We start from the raw sequence: 21,119 nt of genomic DNA, 5'->3' as shown, positions 1-21,119 counted from the left end.
TTGTTTTATTTATCTATATGCATGACGATGTACTATGTACAAGTCTAAATAAAACGTATGTTCTGTTCTGTTCTATCAACATGCTTGAATGACGTAATTCAATGTTTAAACTGCATAATTGATTGGGTTATTACTTTCCCAAGGTCTAATGAAATTGACAGATGGTGGCAAATAAATGTGTTACAAAGTACACCATATTTAACTATCTTTGTTTTTCCATTTTCATTGGGAAAGCCCTATAATATTATTAAGAAATTGAAAAAAATGTTGATTTGTAAATTACAAAGGTGGCGAGTTTTGTAAAGATAATATTAAAAGAATCACATTTTAATTACTAGGTTTACTAAGATTTTTATTAAGGTGAAATGACTGATCATTTGCTTTTAACAACTTTTTATGGCAGTTATATTTTTTTAAATAAAATTTAAACTGTACTGACCTCTTTAATGATAATCTACATGTATAATAGACTTATTGATGAAAAAAAATCTTATTGAATATTAGTGTTTCAAATTTATTTTCTACAATAAAAAGGCAGTATTTTAATAACACTTTATTTAGGATAGTCGTCTATTATTCAGATGGGTAAATTGATCGAGTGTTTGAAATTAATTTTATCAACGGTTGCGCATGCATTGGTGTGCTGTTATTTTGTAAATGCATGCTTACTACTAAACACCAGGGGAATTCTATTTGCGTTAAAAGACCCTGCAAACACTATCCTATACAATGTGATGTTAAACCATCTAAAAGGTTCCATAAACAACACAAGAAAGTCAAGGAAATACCACCATTTCAACCTCATAATTCAAAATTTTCTCAGTCTATGGCAGGGGACATTCCCAGGCCCGCCCCAATCACATACATTTTTCTTAATTCCAGTCTTAATATTCCTCTTAATAGGCCTATACACATATATAAGAAAAGTACATTGCCACTAATAAGATGAGCTATAAAGCACATCAATTACAATTTTTATCACATGAACAAGATGTTGGCCATATTTTCAAACATGCACAATTTTCGCCTGTTGCATTGTATTTCTTTTGTTTATGTCAAAATCTTCCACCCATATATCAGCCCCCAGATCAAACCCTGTTCTGTATCCGCCCCTGATAAGTTTAATGCGAAGTGTTATTAACCCCATTGAAGACTCACGAATCTTTTATCAAATTTTGATCATTTTGTTAGTGTTTTTAACAAGTTTTAATATAAAAATGTTCATACCTATCTAAGAAGGGTATATAATTATAAGGAAACGCGTTAAAACAAGTGGTCACTTTCAGGAATTAGTGTGAAAGTACATCTACATCTACATGTTACTCCCGAACAATCAATTCTGACTATGACAGGGAGGCGCTTGTCAGGAAAACTGTGTTAAAAGTATTAGGTGCGTACTAAAAGATGAAGATCACAGATAAAAGAAATTTTAAGGTGCAGGATAAAAGAAATAGTGCAAGATTAAAAACATACTGGGGAGGGGACTAGAAGGTGACTGTCGCCAACCTATCCTTGAAGGCATCTAGGCTGGGACTGGATTTGACCTGATATGGAAGGCTATTCCAATACCTGAGAGTTCTAGGGAAGTAGGAATTTAGATGATATTGGGTACGGGACTGGGGGATCAGGAAGTTCAGATTTCTAGTTGGGGTCAGATGGTTATGGTCAACATATACAAGTTTGTATTGGATTTTATAGAACACTACTAGAGAGGACTGGAGTCTGCGGCTTTCTAGGGAAGGCCACCCAAGTTCATTTAGCATTTGGGTTACACTACTGTCGAAATTATAATTATTACAGACATATCTGGCCGCAGCTCGTTGGACACTTTCAATCTTATGACTTAGATGTTTCTGCCAGGGGTGCCATATGGTGGAACAGTATTCTAGTTGTGGTCGGACATAAGTAACATAGGCTGATGTTTTGAGTTGCCTGTTTTGGGTTTTGACGTTTCTCTGGATGAATCTTAGAGAATTTTTGGCCTTGGAGGTGATGTTATTTATATGCTGTGTCGTAAGTATACTACCAAAAAGGAAAAGCAATCAGTAGAGAAGCTAAGCTGGTCGTCGGTTTAAATAATAACAAAATGTAGAAATATGTTTAGTGGTCTTCACCCGCTTACATTTAAAGACGACAGGGATAAAAGTTGAGTCGTATACTTTAAGTTTAAAAATGGCGGCCCCCATGAACAAGTTCTGTTGATTTTTCTGATGTTTTCTTGCAAACTCCATAATGTCAGTTGACACCAGAGCTTTACTTTGTAAAGTAAATGTTGAAAATGGCTGTTTTCGGAGCCCTCGAGACAAAGACATAGCTAAAGACATTTGGGAGCGTCATAGTTTGCAAAACTTACTAGAAGCTTTGAGTCATGTTTCCAGGGACTCTTCCATAAAAAGAATTTTTAATGAAAAATACATCGTGATTTTAACAGTTTTAATTGAAAATGGACCAGATGGATGGATCAAAATATTTGTAGATGGTTTCAATGACGTAAATGTACAAACTTTGTGTGTAAATAGTGTTCGGACAATTTCAAAAGTCGCTAGTGCTGAAGTAAAATCAGAAACAGAATATGGCCTATTTGATGCCGAAGATTTTCCTCATGTGGCTAAACGGTCCTGTTTAGTTCTAAATATTTTACAGACTCTTCTTAGAAAAGTGACTCTATGTGGAAGAGTGTATAAGGAACTTGATACTTGGACATGTTTGTTCCAGATAGGATATTTCTTATTTGGGATTGCAGCCCAACAGTTAAAAGACAATCCGTGGACAAACACAAATTCTGAAACCCTTGCAAATGACAGCATCACTCTTCTTTTGGAAACATTTCAATGTCCTTCTGTTTGTGAGTTTCTTTTACTTGATACAAAGCATGTATTTCCTGGAGATCAAGATCTACATTACAGCACACATGTAAAGAAGTCTGTGATAGGGAAATTACTGTTGCAATGGAAACCTCATCTGCAGCGTAAAACTTGGAGAAAAAACCCAGCTATAGCTTCAAGCTTCTCATGGTGCCTTCAGTATCTGAAATACCCGTATCTTAGTGAATTTTTAGAGTTAGTTCTGCCCCCATGTTTATTATTTGTGGATGATCATATTGTTCAAAATAAAGAGATGGGTACCAGATGCCTTGTTCATATTCTGCAGAATGCAACTGGTGAAGAATTAAGGTGGTATGGCCGTGCTGACGTTATCTATGAAGCGTTGAAACTACAAATGTATACCACAGAAGAATCTTTGCTTGGACTGACACACGATGCTTTACTACTGATCTTGAAAGTGATTGTGAAGGATAGTGAAAATTTAGGTGCAACAACAAAATATGATGAAATATTTTCACTTATTCTTCAAGCAGCTTTTCATGAAAATAAGCTTGTTTTGCGAAGAGTTCACTCTTGTTCACTTCATACATTTATTGAGTGTTTAGGTGTAAATGTTGTTAAATACATGAAAAGACTTTTAGAACTTATTGAAGAATATTTGGAAATCAGTGATGCACCCTCTGAAGAAGCTAGACTGAACACTTTGATTGCATTGAGAAGTCTTATCAAAACTGCCTGGACAAGGATACCTTCACATTCAGATGTAATCATCAAAGATCTTGTAAAACTAATTCACCAGATCTCTACAAGTGAATCAGAAGTAGATGACAATCAACTACTGACACTTGCAGTTGAATGTTTAAAACTCCTTAAAACTCTTGATGAAACATTTGTTTCTAAAAGCATCCAACAATTGCAGGATTTGCCTTTTCCAAACAAAGTGCATGCCATTTTGCAGCAGGTTGTAGTGAAGTAAGATATTATTTTAAAGCTATACCTTCAATCAACTGAACAGTAATGTCAGGAAGCAAAGTTTAAACAAAAAAAAAATGCACAAAAACTGTGAAACAACCAAAAGTGAAACAAATTGTACTATTTCATTTTTTCATAATCATTTATTGATTTAAATAATTGCACTTGCGTAACAACAAAACATATTCAATTAATAAGAGCAACTTTGTTTTAATATATTTTTACAAATTTATTGTTTACAGTTGTTAATTATTAAAAACCAACAAGAATTATAATAACTATGTAGTTAGTGGGTTTTATTGACTATTTATATCCCTATCAAACTTAGTTTTATATAGAAATCATCCTGTCCTGTTTGGATTGTTTCATTTGCCTGGCTTTTTGCAATAAATTTTTTTAGCTATTGCTACAGTCATGATGTCCTTGCTTTTGCTGTCCACAAACTTTCTCATATTTTTTTGTTTGTTTTTAATGCATTGTCTTGAAAAGTCTTCTTACTTGTATAAAACAACTCTGACAAAACCTTCAAGCAGCACATACCTGGTCTTAACTCATAAATGACCTTGACAGTTACCTTAAAGGTCAAATTATGGAATTTTGCTAGAAGTGCTAAAATTGGCTGTAACTGTGATGTTTAGGATTAGATTGTCTTCATATTTAAACAAAACTACATTACAGACAAAATCTCTAAGAAAACCAAACTAAATTTGACATTGAATCATAAATTACTGTGACCTTGAAGGTCAAATTATTGTTGTTTAACTGTTTTTTGCTGTAATTGGCTATAACATTGTATAGTTATGAAATGAATTCATTGTCTGCAAACTTCGGCACAACAATCCTTGGGACAATTCATTCAGGAAAATTGAATTGTACTGGGGTGAGTAACCAGAAGCATTCGTTAGAGTTACGATCATCGTTAAGCCTTGGTTAAGCTCTATTTAGTGATTTACCCTCTAACCTAAAACGTTCGTTATACCAAAACGACTACCTCGGAGTACATGTTAGACCTTCGTTGAAGAAAAACAACGTGTGAAGCTCTTTCAACAAACTTTCTAAGAGTATATATTATTTTTATGCCCCCACAATGTGGGAGCATATTGCGTTGCACTTGTCCGTCCGTCCATCTGTCCAGATGGCAGATTTTGCTTTCACTTACAGGGATGAACAACCTTAATGTGTAGATGGTAGTAAAGGAAGGAATTTTCGCTGCGACCAAATTTAACAGAATTATGGCCTTTTGTTGATTTTTTCACTAGATACTTTGTAGAAATTTTGTGAACGCAACTCCTCTTAAACCGGATGGCAGATTTTGCTTAAACTTACAGGGATGAACAACCTTAATGTGTACATGGCAATAAAGGAAGGAATTTTTGCTGCGACCAAATTTTACAGAATTATGGCCCTTTGTTGATTTTTTCACTATATACTATGTAGAAATTTTGTGAATGCAACTCCTCTTAAACCGGATGGCAGATTTTGCTTAAACTTACAGGGATGAACAACCTTAATGTGTAGATGGTAGTAAAGGAAGGAATTTTTGCTGCGACCAAATTTAACAGAATTATGGCCCTTTGTTGATTTTTTCACTAGATACTTTGTAGATATTTTGTGAACGCAACTCCTCTTAAACCGGATGGCAGATTTTGCTTAAACTTACAGGGATGAACAACCTTAATATGTAGATGGTAGTAAAGGAAGGAATTTTTGCTGCAACCAAATCTTACAGAATTATGGCCCTTTGTTGTTTTTTTTTCACTATATACTATGTAGAAATTTTGTGAACGCAACTCCTCTTAAACAGGATGGCAGATTTTGCTTAAATTTACAGGGATGAACAACCTTAAGGTGTAGATGGTACTAAAGGAAGGAATTTTCGCTGCGACCAAATTTTACAGAATTATGGCCCTTTGTTGATTCTTTCACTATATACTATGTAGAAAATTTGTGAATGCGACTCCTCTTAAACCGGATGGCAGATTTTGCTTAAACTTACAGGGATGAACAACCTTAATGTGTAGATGGTAGTAAAGGAAGGAATTTTTGCTGCAACCAAATTTTACAGAATTATGGCCCTTTGTTGATTTTTTCACTATATACTATGTAGAAATTTTGTGAACGCAACTCCTCTTAAACCGGATGGCAGATTTTGCTTAAACTTCCAGGGATTAACTACGTTAATGTGTAGATGGCAGAAAAGGAAGGAATTTTTGCTGCGACCAAATTTAACAGAATAATGGCCCTTTGTTGATTTTTAGTTTTCAACTTGTGGCACATGTAGTCCAAAAAATATTTGACCTAGAGTCATAAGATTGACAGAACAGTGGCGTGTAGGGGCATCCGTGTCCTATGGACACATTTCTAGTTATAACGTATTTTCTTCCTATTTTCCTGATAATAAGTCCTTGATATGGTGTAACAATCTGTATATTTCTTAATGTGTAAAGTGATTAGTCCCCTACCGGTTTACCGGAGGGGACTTTAGGTTTACCCTCCGTCTGTCTGTCTGTCTGTCCGTCTGTCAGTCCGTCCGTCCACAAAACTGGATCCCGCGATAACTTGAAAAGTACTGAAAATATTTTTATGAAACTTGGTATATGGATAGATGGCAGTATGGAGATTATGCACGTCTTTTTATTTTCTTCCTATGTTGAAAATTCTGGTTCTATGTTGAAAATTCTGGTTGCTATGGCAACAAATAGGCTGAAAATAGGGCAAATTTTACACATAAACTGAATCCAGTGATAACGCAAAAAGTACTGGAAATATTTTTATGAAACTTGACATATGGGTAGATGGCAGTCTTGAGATTATGCACGTCTTTTTCTTTTCTTCCTGTGTTGAAAATTCTGGTTGCTATGGCAACAAATAAGCTGAAAATATGGCAAATTTTACACATAAACTGGATCCAGTGATAACGCAAAAAGTACTGGAAATATTTTTATGAAACTTGACATATGGGTAGATGGCAGTGTTGAGATTATGCATGTCTTTTTCTTTTCTTCCTATGTTGAAAATTCTGGTTGCTATGGCAACAAATAAGCTGAAAATATGGCAAATTTTACACATAAACTGAATCCAGTGATAACTCAAAAAGTACTTGAAATATTTTTATGAAACTTGACATATGGGTAGATAGCAGTCTTGAGATTATGCATGTCTTATCTGTTCTTCCTATTTTGAAAAAAATATCTGCTGCCTTGGCAACAAATAGGCTTAAAACATGGCAAATATAACAATATTTGTGATAAGTCAAAAAGAGCTGAAATTTTTTTATGAAATTGCATCTTTAATTCAAGAGTTATCTCCCCTTTAAAAATTTTGCTTTTAAAATGTTATATTTTGGTAACAGGGATGTTTCAAATATTAACTTTAGAGTGTACTTCAGTCCGTCTGTCTGTCTGTTCATAAAAACTGTTTCCTGTGATCACTTTTAAAGACCTTTCCAACAAATTTTTAATGACTTAAAATAGAGAAAAATTGAAACATTAGTGAATGGCCAATGGCCCTTCAGAATGTTGATGGGGTTCCAACCGGTAGGGGACTTATGGATTGCTTGCAATACTATGATAATTGCTTGTTATTTTTTTTATTTTTAGCTCACCTGTCACAAAGTGACAGGGTGAGCTTTTGTGATCGCTTTTCGTCCGGCGTCCGTAAACTTTTACTTTAAATGAAATCTCCTCATTAACCACTCAGCCAATTTCATCCAAACTTCACAGGAATGTTCCTTTGGTCGTCACCTTTGAAAATTGTTCAAAGAATTTAATTCCATGCAGAATTCTGGTTGCCATGGCAACCAAAAGAAAAAACTTAAAATATCTTCTTCTAAAAAATCCAAAGAGCTAGAGCTTAGATTTTTGGCATGAAACATCTCGGTGAGTGTCTACCAAGTTTGTTCAAATAAAAGCCCTGGGGTCAAAATTGGCCCCGCCCCAGGGGGTCATTGATTTTCCCTATATGCATATAGTAAAAACTTATAAATCTTCTTTTAAAGAACCAAAAGAGCTTGAGCTAAGATATTTAGCATGAAACATGTTCTAATGGGTGTCTACCAAGTTTGTTCAAATAAAAGCCCTGGGGTCAAAATTGGCCCCGCCCCAGGGGGTCATTGATTTTTCCTATATGCATATAGTAAAAACTTATAAATCTTCTTTTAAAGAACCAAAAGAGCTTGAGCTAAGATATTTAGCATGAAACATGTTCTAATGGGTGTCTACCAAGTTTGTTCAAATAAAAGCCCTGGGGTCAAAATTGGCCCCGCCCCAGGGGGTCATTGATTTTCCCTATATGCATATAGTAAAAACATAAAAATCTTCTTTTAATGAACCAAAAGAGCTAGAGCTAAGATATTTAGCATGAAACATGTTCTAATGGATGTCTACCAAGTTTGTTCAAATTAAAGCCCTTGGGTCAAAATTGGCCACGCCCCAGGGGGTCATTGATTTTCCCTATATACATATAGTAAAAACTTTAAAAAATCTTCTTTTAAAGAGCCCAAAGAGCTTAAGCTAAGATATTTAGCATGAACATCTTCTAATGGGTGTCTTCCAAGTTTGTTCAAATAAAAGCCCTTGGGTAAAAATTGGCCCCGCCCCACGGGGTCATTGATTTTCCCTATATGCATATAGTAAAAACTTAAAAAATCTTCTTTTAAAGAACTAAAAGAGCTAGAGCTAAGATATTTAGCATGAAACATCTTCTAATGGGTGTCTACCAAGTTTGTTCAAATAAAAGCACTGGGGTCATAATTGGCCCCGCCCCAGGGGGTCATTGATTTTCCCTATATACATATAGTAAAAACTTTAAAAAAATCTTCTTTTAAAGAACCCAAAGAGCTAAAGCTAAGATATTTAACATGAAATATCTTCTAATGGGTGTCTTCCAAGTTTGTTAAAATAAAAGCCCCAGGGTTTAAACTGGCCCCGCTCAGGGGGCCTATGTACAGGTGAGCGACTTCAGGGCCATCATGGCCCTCTTGTTGTGTGTTTTCTTTTGGAATTATTAAGTTATTATTTCTTTTTATAAAAGGAGTTCAGTCTTATTTAATGCATAGAAGTGCCCAGGATTAATTTGTGTAGTTAATTTTGCAACATTTGTTTTTGCTTCAATATCACTGTAAATACTTGTGTTTTCTGTGAAATGTACTAGTATATAATTATAAATTATGTAATAAGTTAAAGGCCCAGTATGCCTCAGAAATGCTTTCATTTTTATTTCCCAAATTTTTCCATTTTTTTTGGTATCTTGTTAAGTTTCCAAAAAAATTACTCATTTATAGTGAATAATTATTTCATATGGAAGTCAAAATACTTTTTTGCTACCTTTAAAACACATTCCTGTACATTATAAAACATATGTTTGACATTTCTTAAGAATTGTTGTTTTCAAAAATTGATTTCTGATGTATAATGTGCCTTTAACATGTGAAAGTTTGAAAATAAAGTTGTGTTTTATGTTAATATAAGCTTGATGTTACATTTTGCTGATTGGGTTAATGTGCATTGATCATTATATGAAGTGGGAACCAGTCAAAATGTACTGTGAACCAGTCATTTTGAAAAATCTTCGAACATTCACTGCAATCTCTGCATAACAAGACTCTATTAAGCAGTAACCTCTTTATAACAACTATTAATTCTTATCACTATAAATTTCATCTCCCTTTAGCAACACACCTCGGCTACATCAAAAGTATTTATCTCTTAAAGGGAGTGGCTATGCAGAGGTTGCATTGTTTTTAAGAGGTGGTCTGAAGTTTGTAAAATAACTATGAATTTTTAGCTTGAAGAGTAAGGTGAGCTATTGCACACGCCCTGGCGTCTGAGAAGCCTAAATTTTTTTATTAAGTCAAATATCTCAATTATTGCTTGAGATATTCAATGGAAACTTACAAAACTTATATAGTAACAATGTACTTCAGATTGAAAAGTTGGAGAGCTCTGCCTACAATATTTGCAGAATTATGCCCCTTTTTAACTTAGAAATTTGGTTAAAGTTTTTTGTAAAGTCAAATTCTTCCATAATTCAGTGGAATATAAAGTAATATAAAAATAGTGCAGTTCTGACACGAGACATTGTTCTGACTAAATTCTTCATCAAGGTTGTAATTTTTTCGTCAGCATTAAGCTGGAATACATTTAATTTCTTATTCTGTTGCAGAATTTATTTTGCTATATATATTATAACCTTATTGTTTGTACATTTTGCCAATAAACTTTATTGAAAGCTTTTCAAGATTTTGTTTATTTCTATGCTTACAAGCTTTATCCTTTAACCTGCTATAAAAAAGTGTTTGACCTGTAGTGTAGTCTGACTATGCCATCTGATTAGTCTGACCATGAAATTTGAGTAGTCTGACCCTGCAGTTTGAGGAGTCTGACCCTGCAGATGGAGGAGTCTGACCCTGCAGATGGATAAGTCTGACCCTGCAGATGCTGGAGTCTGACCCTGCAGATGGTGGAGTCTGACCCTGCAGATGGTGGAGTCTGACCCTTCAGATTGATAAGTCTGACCCTGCAGATGGTGAAGTCTGACCCTGCAGATGGTTGAGTCTGACCTTACAGATGGATAAGTCTGACCCTGCAGATGGTGGAGTCTGACCCTGCAGATGGTGGAGTCTGACCCTGCAGATACTGGAGTCTGACCCTGCAGATACTGGAGTCTGACCCTACAGATGGTGGAGTCTGACCCTACAGATGGATAAGTCTGACCCTGCAGATGGTGGAGTCTGACCCTGCATATGGATGAGTCTGACCCTGCAGATGGGGTCAGATAGTGGAGTCTGACCCTGACCCTACAGATGGATAATATGTCTGACCCTACAGATGGATGTCTGACCCTAAGATGGATAGTCTGACCCTGCAGATGGTAGAGTCTGACCATGCAGATGCTAGAGTCTGACCATGCAGATGCTGGAGTCTGACCCTGCAGATAGTGGAGTCTGACCCTACAGATGGATAAGTCTGACCCTACAGATGGATAAGTCTGACCCTGCAGATGGTAGAGTCTGACCATGCAGATGCTGGAGTCTGACCCTGCAGATAGTGGAGTCTGACCCTACAGATGGATAAGTCTGACCCTGCAGATAGTAGAGTCTGACCATGCAGATGCTGGAGTCTGACCCTGCAGATAGAGGAGTCTGACCCTACAGATGGATAAGTCTGACCCTGCAGATGGTGGAGTCTGACCCTGCAGATGGATAAGTCTGACCCTGCAGATGGTGGAGTCTGACCCTACAGATGGATAAGTCTGACCCTACAGATGGATAAGTCTGACCCTGCAGATGGTGGAGTCTGACCATGCAGATGCTGGAGTCTGACCCTGCAGATAGTGGAGTCTGACCCTACAGATGAATAATAATAATAATAAACTCTTTATTTAACGAAGGTAACTTATTAAGACAATACATCAAAGCATTAGATACAACACATATAATGCAAAATCTTATTTTCAACAAGGCCTTCAATAAAACATAAACATAACAACGGACATAATTCAAGCAATTGTAAAGATTACAACATTCAGTAAATCTTAATCAACAAAGAAGACAGACATAATATTATATTATAGTATAGGTAAATTTTCTATAATTCATCTGTAGATAATAATAAATGTTTGAAATGTGATTTAAATAATTTAAGACTTGAAAGATTTCTTATTTTTAAAGGAATAGTGTTCCATAACTCCATACTAGAATAATAAAAAGTACATTTCAAATAATTTGTTTTAGGTCGTTTATGCATAATATCTTTTTTATGTGTTGATCTTAGTAAGTAAGTTTTATTTTGAGATAACGGAATTAGATTAGAAATATATGCTGGCGTTAATTCATTCATCGCTTTATATACCATAATTCCAGAAAAGTATTTACATCTAGATGGAAAAGATAACCATTTCATATTTTGAAACATATCAAGAGAATTTGTTTTTACGGGTTTATTTAAAATAATTCTAGCGGTTCTTTTTTGTAATTTTGTTATTCTATTTAGATCTGATTTGTTACATTGGGACCAAATAATACATCCATAATCAAAAGTAGGGACAATGTAAGCGTTATAAAATAATTGTTTCATTTCAGGTGTAAGAAATATTTGAATTCTTTTCAGCAGAGATATTTTAGAAGCAAGCTTAGAACATGTTTTGTCAATATGTGTTTTCCAAGATAGACAGATATCAATATGCAATCCAAGTAGCTTTTGACAATGAACATTATTTATACTCGAATTCTCAATATGCAGAGAAAGATTGCCTATGTTATTTATTTTACATTTTGATCCAAAATAATGAATAAGTCTGACCCTGCAGATGGTGGAGTCTGACCCTGCAGATACTGGAGTCTGACCCTGCAGATAGTGGAGTCTGACCCTGCAGATGGTAGAGTCTGACCCTGCAGATGGTGGAGTCTGACCCTGTAGATGGAGGAGTCTGACCCTGCAGATAGTGGAGTCTGACCCTGCAGATGGATAAGTCTGACCCTGCATATGGTGGAGTCTGACCCTGCAGATGGTGGAGTCTGACCCTGTAGTGACAGGGTGAGCTTTTGTGATCGCTTTTCGTCCGGCGTCCGTCGTCCGTAAACTTTTACTTTAAATGACATCTCCTCATAAACCACAAGGCTAATTTCATCCAAACTTCACAGGATTGTTCCTTTGGTGGTCACATTTAAAAATTGTTCAAAGAATTTAATTCAATGCAGAACTCTGGTTGCCATGGCAACCGAAAGAAAAAAACTTTAAATATCTTCTTTTAAAAAAACCATAAGAGCTAGAGCTTAGATATTTGGCATGAAACATCTTCTAGTGAGTGTCTACCAAGTTTGTTCAAATAAAAGCCCTTGGGTTAAAATTGGCCCCGCCCTGGGGGGTCATTGATTTTTCCCTATATGCATATAGTAAGAACTTAAAAAATCTTCTTTAAAAGAACTCAAAGAGCTATGGCTAAGATATTGAGCATCAAACATGTTCTCATAGGTGTCTACCAAGTTTGTTCAAAGAAAAGCCCTGGGGTCAAAATTGGCCCCGCCCCAGGGGGTCATTGATTTTCCCTATATGCATATAGTAAAAACTTAAAAAATCTTCTTTTAAAGAACCAAAAGAGTTGGAGCTAAGATATTGAGCATGAAACATGTTCTAATAAGTGTCTACCAAGTTTGTTCAAATAAAAGCCCTGGGGTCAAAATTGACCCCGCCCCGGGGGGTCATTGATTTTCCCTATATATGCATATAGTAAAAACTTAAAAAATCTTCTTTTAAAGAACTCAAAGAGCTATGGTTAAGATATTTAGCATCAAACATGTTCTAAAAGGTGTCTTCCAAGTTTGTTCAAATAAAAGCCCTGGGGTCAAAATTGGCCCCGCCCCGGGGGTCATTGATTTTCCTTATATGTGTATAAGTCTTTTTTGAAAAAAACCCAAATAGCTAGAGTTAAGATATTAAGCATGAAACATCTTTTAGTGAGTGTCTACAAAATTTGTTCAAATAAAAGACCTGGGGTCAAAATTGGCCCCGCCCCGGGGTCATTGATTTTCCTTATATGTGTATAGCAAAAACTTAAAATCTTCTTTGAAAAAACCCAAATAGCTAGAGTTTAGATATTAAGCATGAAACATATTCTAGTAAGTGTCTACAAAGTTTTTTCAAATAAAAACCCTGGGGTCATAACTGGCCCGGCCCCAGGGGTGTCATTGTTTTTAACTATATGTGTATAGTAAAAACTTTAAAAAAAAATCTTCTTTTAAATAGCCCAATGAGCTAGAGCTTAGATGTTTAGCATGAAACATCTTCTTATGGGTGTCTACCAAGTTTGTGCAAATAAAAGCCCTTTGGTTAAATTGGCCCTGCAACGTTTGAGGGGGGATGTGGGTTGGGGGGCCTATATACAGGTGAGCGACCTCAGGGCCATCATGGCCCTCTTGTTTTAATTATTATTATTATTATGACTGCATTCATTTTCAAAACTAGAACTATCACTAAATGTGATTAATACCCCCACAAGTCTGCTTCGGAAATGAGGATGTTACTAGTAACAGAATACCTTGTAAAAGAATTGAAACATAGAGTTATGGTTGTGGGCAATTAAAGATAATTGTGGTTCATGTATGTTGCATTTCCTTTCAATGTGGTTGGCCATTGATGAAGTTTAATTGAATTACTCTGTAATAAGTCCAGAAAGACAAAGAAAAAGAACAAAGGGCAATAACTCTATAAATACTGAAGATAGAGTTATAGTTCTTGTGCACTGCACTTCCTCTTATTGTGCTTGACCATTGTATGAAGTTGTTTTGGATTCCAACCAGTACCTTTTAAATTATGCTCCGGACAAGGAAAAGTATCAAACGGCAGTAACTCTGTATTTTGTCAAAATGGAGTTATGGCTCTTGTGCACTGCACTTCCTTTGAATGTCCTTGACAACTGTATGAAGTTGTACTGAATTCCAAACAGTAGTTTTCAAGTTATGCTCTGGACAAGAAAAAGTAACAAAGGGCAATAACTCTGTAATTAGTCAAGATGAAGTTATGGTTCTTGTGCACTGCACTTCCCCTTATTGTGCTTGACCATTGAATGAAGTTGTTTTGAATTCCAACCAGTAGTTTTCAAGTCATGCTCTGGACAAGGAAAAGTAACAAAGGGCATTAACTCTGTAATTAGTCAAGATGGAGTTATGGTTCTTATGCACTGCACTTCCTCTCAATGTGCTTGACCATTGTATGAAGTTATGATGAATTCCAACAATAAGTTTTCCAGTTATGGTCCGGACAAAAGAAAGCAATGGAAAAGTAACAAATGGCAATAACTCTGTAATTAGTCAAGATGGAGTTATGGTTCTTGTGCACTGCACTTCCCCTTATTGCATGTATTGTGCTTGACCATTGTATGAAGTTGTTTTGAATTCCAACCAGTAGTTTTAAAGTCATGCTCTGGACAAGGAAAAGAAACAAAGGGCAGTAACTCTGTAATAAGTCAAAATGGAGTTATGGTTCTTGTGCACTGCACTTCCTCTCAATGTGCTGGACCATTGTATGAAGTTATAATGAATTCCAACAATTAGTCTTCAAGTTATGATCCGGACAAAAGAAAGCAATGGAAAAGTAATAAAGGGCAATAACTCTGTAATTACTTTAGATAGAGTTATGGTTCTTATGCACTGCACTTCCTCTCAATGTGCTTGACCATTGTATGTAGTTATATTGAATTCCAACCATTAGTCTTCAAGTTATGGTCCGGACAAAAAAAAGAAGGCAATGGAAAAGCAACAAAGGGCAATAACTCTGTAATTATTTTAGATAGAGTTATGGTTCTTGTGCACTGCACTTCCCCTTATTGTTTTTGACAATTGTATGAAGTTGTTTTGAATTCCAACCAGTAGTTTTCAAGTTATGCCACGGACAAGGAAAAGTAACAAAGGGCAATAACTCTGTAATTAGTCAAGATAGAGTTATGTTTCTTACGCACTGCACTTCCTCTCAATGTGCTTGACCATTGTATGTAGTTATATTGAATTCCAACCATTAGTCTTCAAGTTATGCTCCGGACAAGGAAAATGCAACGGACAAAAAAAAAAGCAATGGAAAAGCAACAAAGGGCAATAACTCTGTAATTACTTTAGATAGAGTTATGGTTCTTGTGCACTGCACTTCCCCTTATTGTGTTTGACAATTGTATGAAGTTGTTTTGAATTCCAACCAGTAGTTTTCAAGTTATGCCCTGGACAAGGAAAAGTAACAAAGGGCAATAACTCTGTAATTAGTCATGATAGAGTTATGGTTCTTGTGCACTGCACTTCCTCTCAATGTGCTTGACCATTGTATGTAGTTATATTGAATTCCAACCATTAGTTTTCAAGTTATGCTCCGGACAAGGAAAATGCAACGGACGTCTGGACCGACCGACCGACCGCCCGACCGACCAACCAACCGACCGACCGACCGACCACCGGGTGACTCCTATATACCCCCCCAAACTTCGCTTTTGGGGGTATAATAATACGTTACCGTACTCATTAAACTTGAATGAGAATTTCTTTCGCAAATGATTTTTAGAATAATTCCAAATATCTTTATACAAGTGATGTTGTTTTTTTCATTTCGCATAAAATGGCCGCCATGTTGACAGAGTATTTAGATAACCGACAGACTTCGGACTCTCATATATTTGAATGCTTCTAAGGAAGTTGATTAATTTCATCAACTGATAAAGGTTATGTAAAGAAAGTTTTACAGAAAAAGCAGTTCAATCCTTCATTTACATCATTAAAATCAAAACAAAAATAACGTTGCTATTCAACGTCAATAGTTTTGAAAGCATCGATTAAGATATTAGCGAAGATATTATTGCCATTGGCCAACAATCATAAAGTTTGAAACTATTTTATTAACTTATTTTTTTTTTAAAAATCACATTTATTAAATTTTTTATATTTTGCTTTTAAAAGGAAAGATAATTTAATTGAACATTTTCTCTTAAATTGTGTTACTTATCTCAAAAAGTATCCAAATTTTATTGATTTTATTTACATAGCAATTTTAAACCCCTACTCTTAGATAGTGTACTCCTCGATTTCATCACACGCATATAACCTGTCAAGACTGAAATATTCTGCATCTTAAAGATGAGGCAATGCACTTTTATCTAGTTTCTCCTTTTGTATTTTGTTACAAATCCAAAATGTTCACTTGTAATTATGGTCATATAACAATATTTCTTGTCTGTACTTTGCTGGAAACGTTGTATAATGTTTAAAGCGAATATACTTTATTTCATTATATACTTATAATGAAATATTGAGAAATATTGATGAAATAACATGCGTATTTTCATTTTCCGTATTTTCACTGTAAAAATTTATTTTTCACTGCAGTGAAACATATTTTCCGTATTTTCACTGGTGTCTTGCCAGACTACTTTCTTTTAAATTCTGTCAGTACACAAAATTTAAGGGAAAGCCTTTCAAATTTTATCGCAAAAAAAGAGCAAAATGTATATAATCAACAGAAAATTCAAGTTTTTTCTATAAATACATGATTAATTTTCATCTTGTGGCATGCAAATTAGCATATTTCACTCGTGGCTACCGCCACTCATGAAATATTTATTTTCATATCACTCGAAGAAAATAAATCTTGTATTTATAGAAAAAACTTGAATATCCTCTATGTATTTTTTTGTATTGTATTTCATTATATACTTATAAATGAAATATTGAGAAATATTGATTAAATAAAATTCGTATTTTAATTATCCGTATTTTCACTGTAAAAATTTATTTTTCACTGCAGTGAAACATATTTTCCGTATTTTCACTGGTGTCTTGCCGGACTACTTTCTTTTAAATTCTGCCAGTACACAAAATTTAAGGAAAAGTCTTACAAATTTTAATGTCAAAAAAAGAAAAATGTATATAATAAACAGAAAATTCAAGTTTTTTCTATAAATACATGATTTATTTTCAAATTGCATTATCTAAATTTAGATTGTCTTCTCATCAACTAGCTATCGAAACTGGAAGATACACAAATGTCGATCGACAACATCGAATTTGTCAAAAATGTAAAATTGCATGATTGAAAATGAGTATCATTTTTTATTAGTATGTCCGAAATATTGAGAACTAAGAACCAAATACTTTAAACCATATTATTGTAGATGGCCATCAATCCAAAAGTTCATAACCCTTCTATCATGTGGATCCTCAAAATGTATTACCAATGTTGCTAAATTCATTTATTATATACTTATAAATGAAATATTGAGAAATATTGATGAAATAAAATGCGTATTTTCATTTTCCGTATTTTCACTGTAAAAATTTATTTTTCACTGCAGTGAAACATATTTTCCGTATTTTCACTGGTGTCTTGCCGGACTACTTTCTTTTAAATTCTGCCAGTACGGGAAAATCTTTCAAATTTTAATATCAAAAAAGAGAAAAATGTATATAATAAACAGAAAATTCAAGTTTTTTCTATAAATACATGATTTATTTTCATCTTGTGGCATGAAAATTACCATATTTCACTCGTGGCTACCGCCACTCATGAAATATTTATTTTCATACCACTCAATGAAAATAAATCATGTATTTATAGAAAAAACTTGAATATCCTCTATATATTCTGCTTTTCAACTACGAAATACCAATAACAATGTTTAAATACACTGACGATTTATTTAGTATTTTATACTATCATACTATGTAATCAAAGAAACGCATTTTTTATAGTTAATTTTCTATATACTGATCTAGTCACAGTTGCAAATAATTTGTATTGGTTTTTTTTTTTTTTGAAAATTGACTGAATGTACATGTTATCAATATACTTATCCTTTTTTGAATTGATCACGTTCTTCTGTTAAAAATTTCATGTCTGTATTTCTTGCAATGTAAATGGCTATGTATGTATGTAAACAGATATTATGCTAATAAACTATATGTTATGTTATGTTATGTATGTTTCTCTGAAGCAGCTGTGTGTTCACAGATATTTATGGCTGTACATTTGTACGAAAAATTTTAAAACCATTTATAAACATTTTAAAAAAATTATTTGTTCTATGCAGAAAAAGCTAACAACAGGTGGTGCCAAAATGCTGTGTATACCCTTAACGGTGACACAACGATTTCGTTAATGAATTTTTCTAACGACTGATTAGCGATAACGTAACGATGCTTTCTGGTTATGCAACAAAAACAATCGTAGAAATAACTGACGTGTTCGTTACGCGATCGCTAACGCTTTCGATAGCGTGATTTTAACGAACGCTTCTGGTTACTCACCCCTGGTTCTTTACCTTTGTTAGCATTGACATGTAATTTGACATTAAATGTAAAATTAGTGAATTTGCTACAATTGGCCATAACTTTGTTATTTATTATGCCCCTTTTGAAAAATTTAGGTTGGTAAGTTAGTCCGTCGGTAAATCACTTTGTTTCCGCTCAATATCAAGAGAACCATATGACACACAACCTTTAAACTTCATAGGATGATAACCCCTATTGAGTAGAAAACCCCCATTGTTTCTGGGCACTAATGCTTGAAGGACAAGGTCACAGTAACCTTGAATGTGAAAACCACTTCTCTCAGTAACAAGAGAACCACTTGAAACTTTATGGAATCATCATTCTCATTGAGTAGATTTGGCCACTGAAGTAGGTCACAGTGACTGAATGTGAAAACCATTTCAGCTAAATAACTAGTTAACCATTTGACCAACAGCCTTTTAAACTACATAGGAATGATAGGGTTAGCAGACCCCTATTGGGCACTGATGTGTGAATGTCAAAGTCAGTCACAGTGGCCTTGAATGTGAAAACCATTTCACTTAATGATAAGAAAACAGCCTTTAAACTGTATATAATGATCACCCTAGTTGATTAAAAGACTATATATGTTCATGATCACCTATGACTGAAGGTCAAGGTCACAGTGGCCTTGAATGTGACAACATGTGGTTCAGTATCTGGAAAATTATTTGACAACAGACTTAAAACTTCGTAGGATGATCAACCTTATTTAGTAGTAGACTGTTATAAATTTTGGATTTTAAATGTGAAGGTCAATGTCACAGTGGCCTTGCATGTGAAAACAGTTTGCACTCACACTCTAGAACCACTTGACCCACAGCCTTCAAACTTCATAAGATGATCACCCATATTGACTATTGAGTAGAAGACACCTTTTGTAAATGCTTAAAGGTCAAGGTCATAGTGACCTTGAATTTGAAAACCATTTCAGTTCAGTAAGACACATTTATATGACCCATTTGGCCTGCAGGCTTCAAACTTCATTAAATGATCACCGTATTGTGTAGAAAAACCCTATGCATGACTGATGCATGAAGGTGATTGTTACAGTGACCTTGAATGATAGTGTCATTTATGGGCAGTTTTTTCGCCTGTTTCAAAAACTGGTCAAATGATAGAAACACCCCTGGCGGGCGTCGTCCAATTTCATCCCTAGCATATTTACTACACACATGGAGGGATTTCATTTAAACTACATAGAAATGTTCGAAACTATGAGAAGCCGTGTTGTGGACATGAACCAGGTCTCTAGGTTAAGGTCACAGAGCTTATTGAAAAACGCTTGTCCAAAGCAAAACTTCTACCTGCATTGAGGGATTTCAATATAACTTGACACAAATGTTTACCATTGAGAGGCAGTGTCCCATATAAAATTCAGATCCTTGCAGCCAAGGTCACGATCAGATAAGATGTCAAAGTTCCGGTAAAAATATAAAGATTTGTATAAGAACCATTTAGGCATCATTTATTTAGGGATTTTTAGTCAAATGGTCATTATCGTGTCAGATTTCTGGTGTCAGAGAGGTCTTAAAAATAATATCTTCTTCGAAACCAAAGAGGCTAGAACTTTGATACTTGGCAGGGAACAAAGTCTGGTAGACCACTACCAAAGGTTGCTTTAAAAAGATCCCTTTGGTAAAATTGGCGGTACTCAATGAGTGGGAACCCACTATGACTACAATTAGAACTTGGGTATTTGGCATGAAACATTGTCTGGTTGACAGCTATCGAATTTGTTAAAACCGGCATGTCTACCTACTACCTACTGGATGTCTGTGTCCGATTTGTTATGGTTGTAGTCTTTTTAAGACAGTAAATTTAGGGTGGTGGTTAATCTTGTGAAAATGTTTTAAAAACTAGTTTGTATCATAGTTTGGAGACCTTTCTTTGGAAAATGTGTCGGAGTTAAATCTGATAGATGTAAAGCACAATGCGTTAACCGAAGTGCAAGTATTCTAATATAAGCTACTTGCACTCCATTTTTACCTCACTGTCTATCAGGGATAACATAAGAGCATGCTCGTTGATTGGCTGCATTTTGCAGGAGTTAGTTTATTGTTACAACAGGGAAAGGGATAATAATATTCAGATGCTCGTACATTGGTTCATTTCTTCTGGGGTTTCCATTACGGATGGCAGGAAAAGTGTTTCTTTATTTCAGATTTGCCTATGATACAAGAGAAAGAACATCAAAACACTTGGCAATATGATTTGTACCTGGGGAGGAGGGGGGGTTGTTGACACTTGTCTGGAAAGGACAATCACTACCAATTAACCAATTTTTATAAAATTATACAAATAAACTAGCATAACTCATTAAATGTATTGCTTCAGGATAATGTCTCTTGTCTTACAACTGCTCTCGTCATAATAAGCAAACATTCAAAGTTTCAAATTGATACCTTTAAAACTGTGTGAGTGAAGGGCTACATAATTGTTTTGCATGACAGCAATCATAATAGCTTGACTTTTTCTTCAAAAAACCAACAAGGTAATAAAATTAAAACAATGAATCTGTG

At 34.8% G+C, this 21,119-nt stretch overlaps 1 protein-coding gene across 1 annotated transcript; it reads left to right on the top strand.

Annotated features, from left to right (window-relative positions):
- Nucleotides 1–2,165: 2,165 nt before the first annotated feature.
- LOC132736640 (TELO2-interacting protein 2-like) lies at nucleotides 2,166–10,030 on the top strand. The gene has a single exon (XM_060723810.1). It carries the CDS (start codon nucleotides 2,233–2,235, stop codon nucleotides 3,799–3,801), a length of 1,569 nt encoding a protein of 522 aa, XP_060579793.1. The 5' UTR covers nucleotides 2,166–2,232; the 3' UTR covers nucleotides 3,802–10,030.
- Nucleotides 10,031–21,119: the final 11,089 nt, after the last annotated feature.

The sequence above is a fragment of the Ruditapes philippinarum genome, unplaced genomic scaffold (assembly GCF_026571515.1).
Source record: "Ruditapes philippinarum isolate M1 unplaced genomic scaffold, ASM2657151v2 ctg2840_1_1_1_1, whole genome shotgun sequence".
NCBI lineage: Eukaryota > Metazoa > Mollusca > Bivalvia > Venerida > Veneridae > Ruditapes > Ruditapes philippinarum.
This window is presented reverse-complemented; position numbering and strand designations above follow the sequence as displayed.

Bases quoted from the DNA above. Each gene is read 5' to 3' on its own strand.
- LOC132736640 (XM_060723810.1), top strand. From the start codon at position 2,233: ATGTCAGTTGACACCAGAGCTTTACTTTGTAAAGTAAATGTTGAAAAT.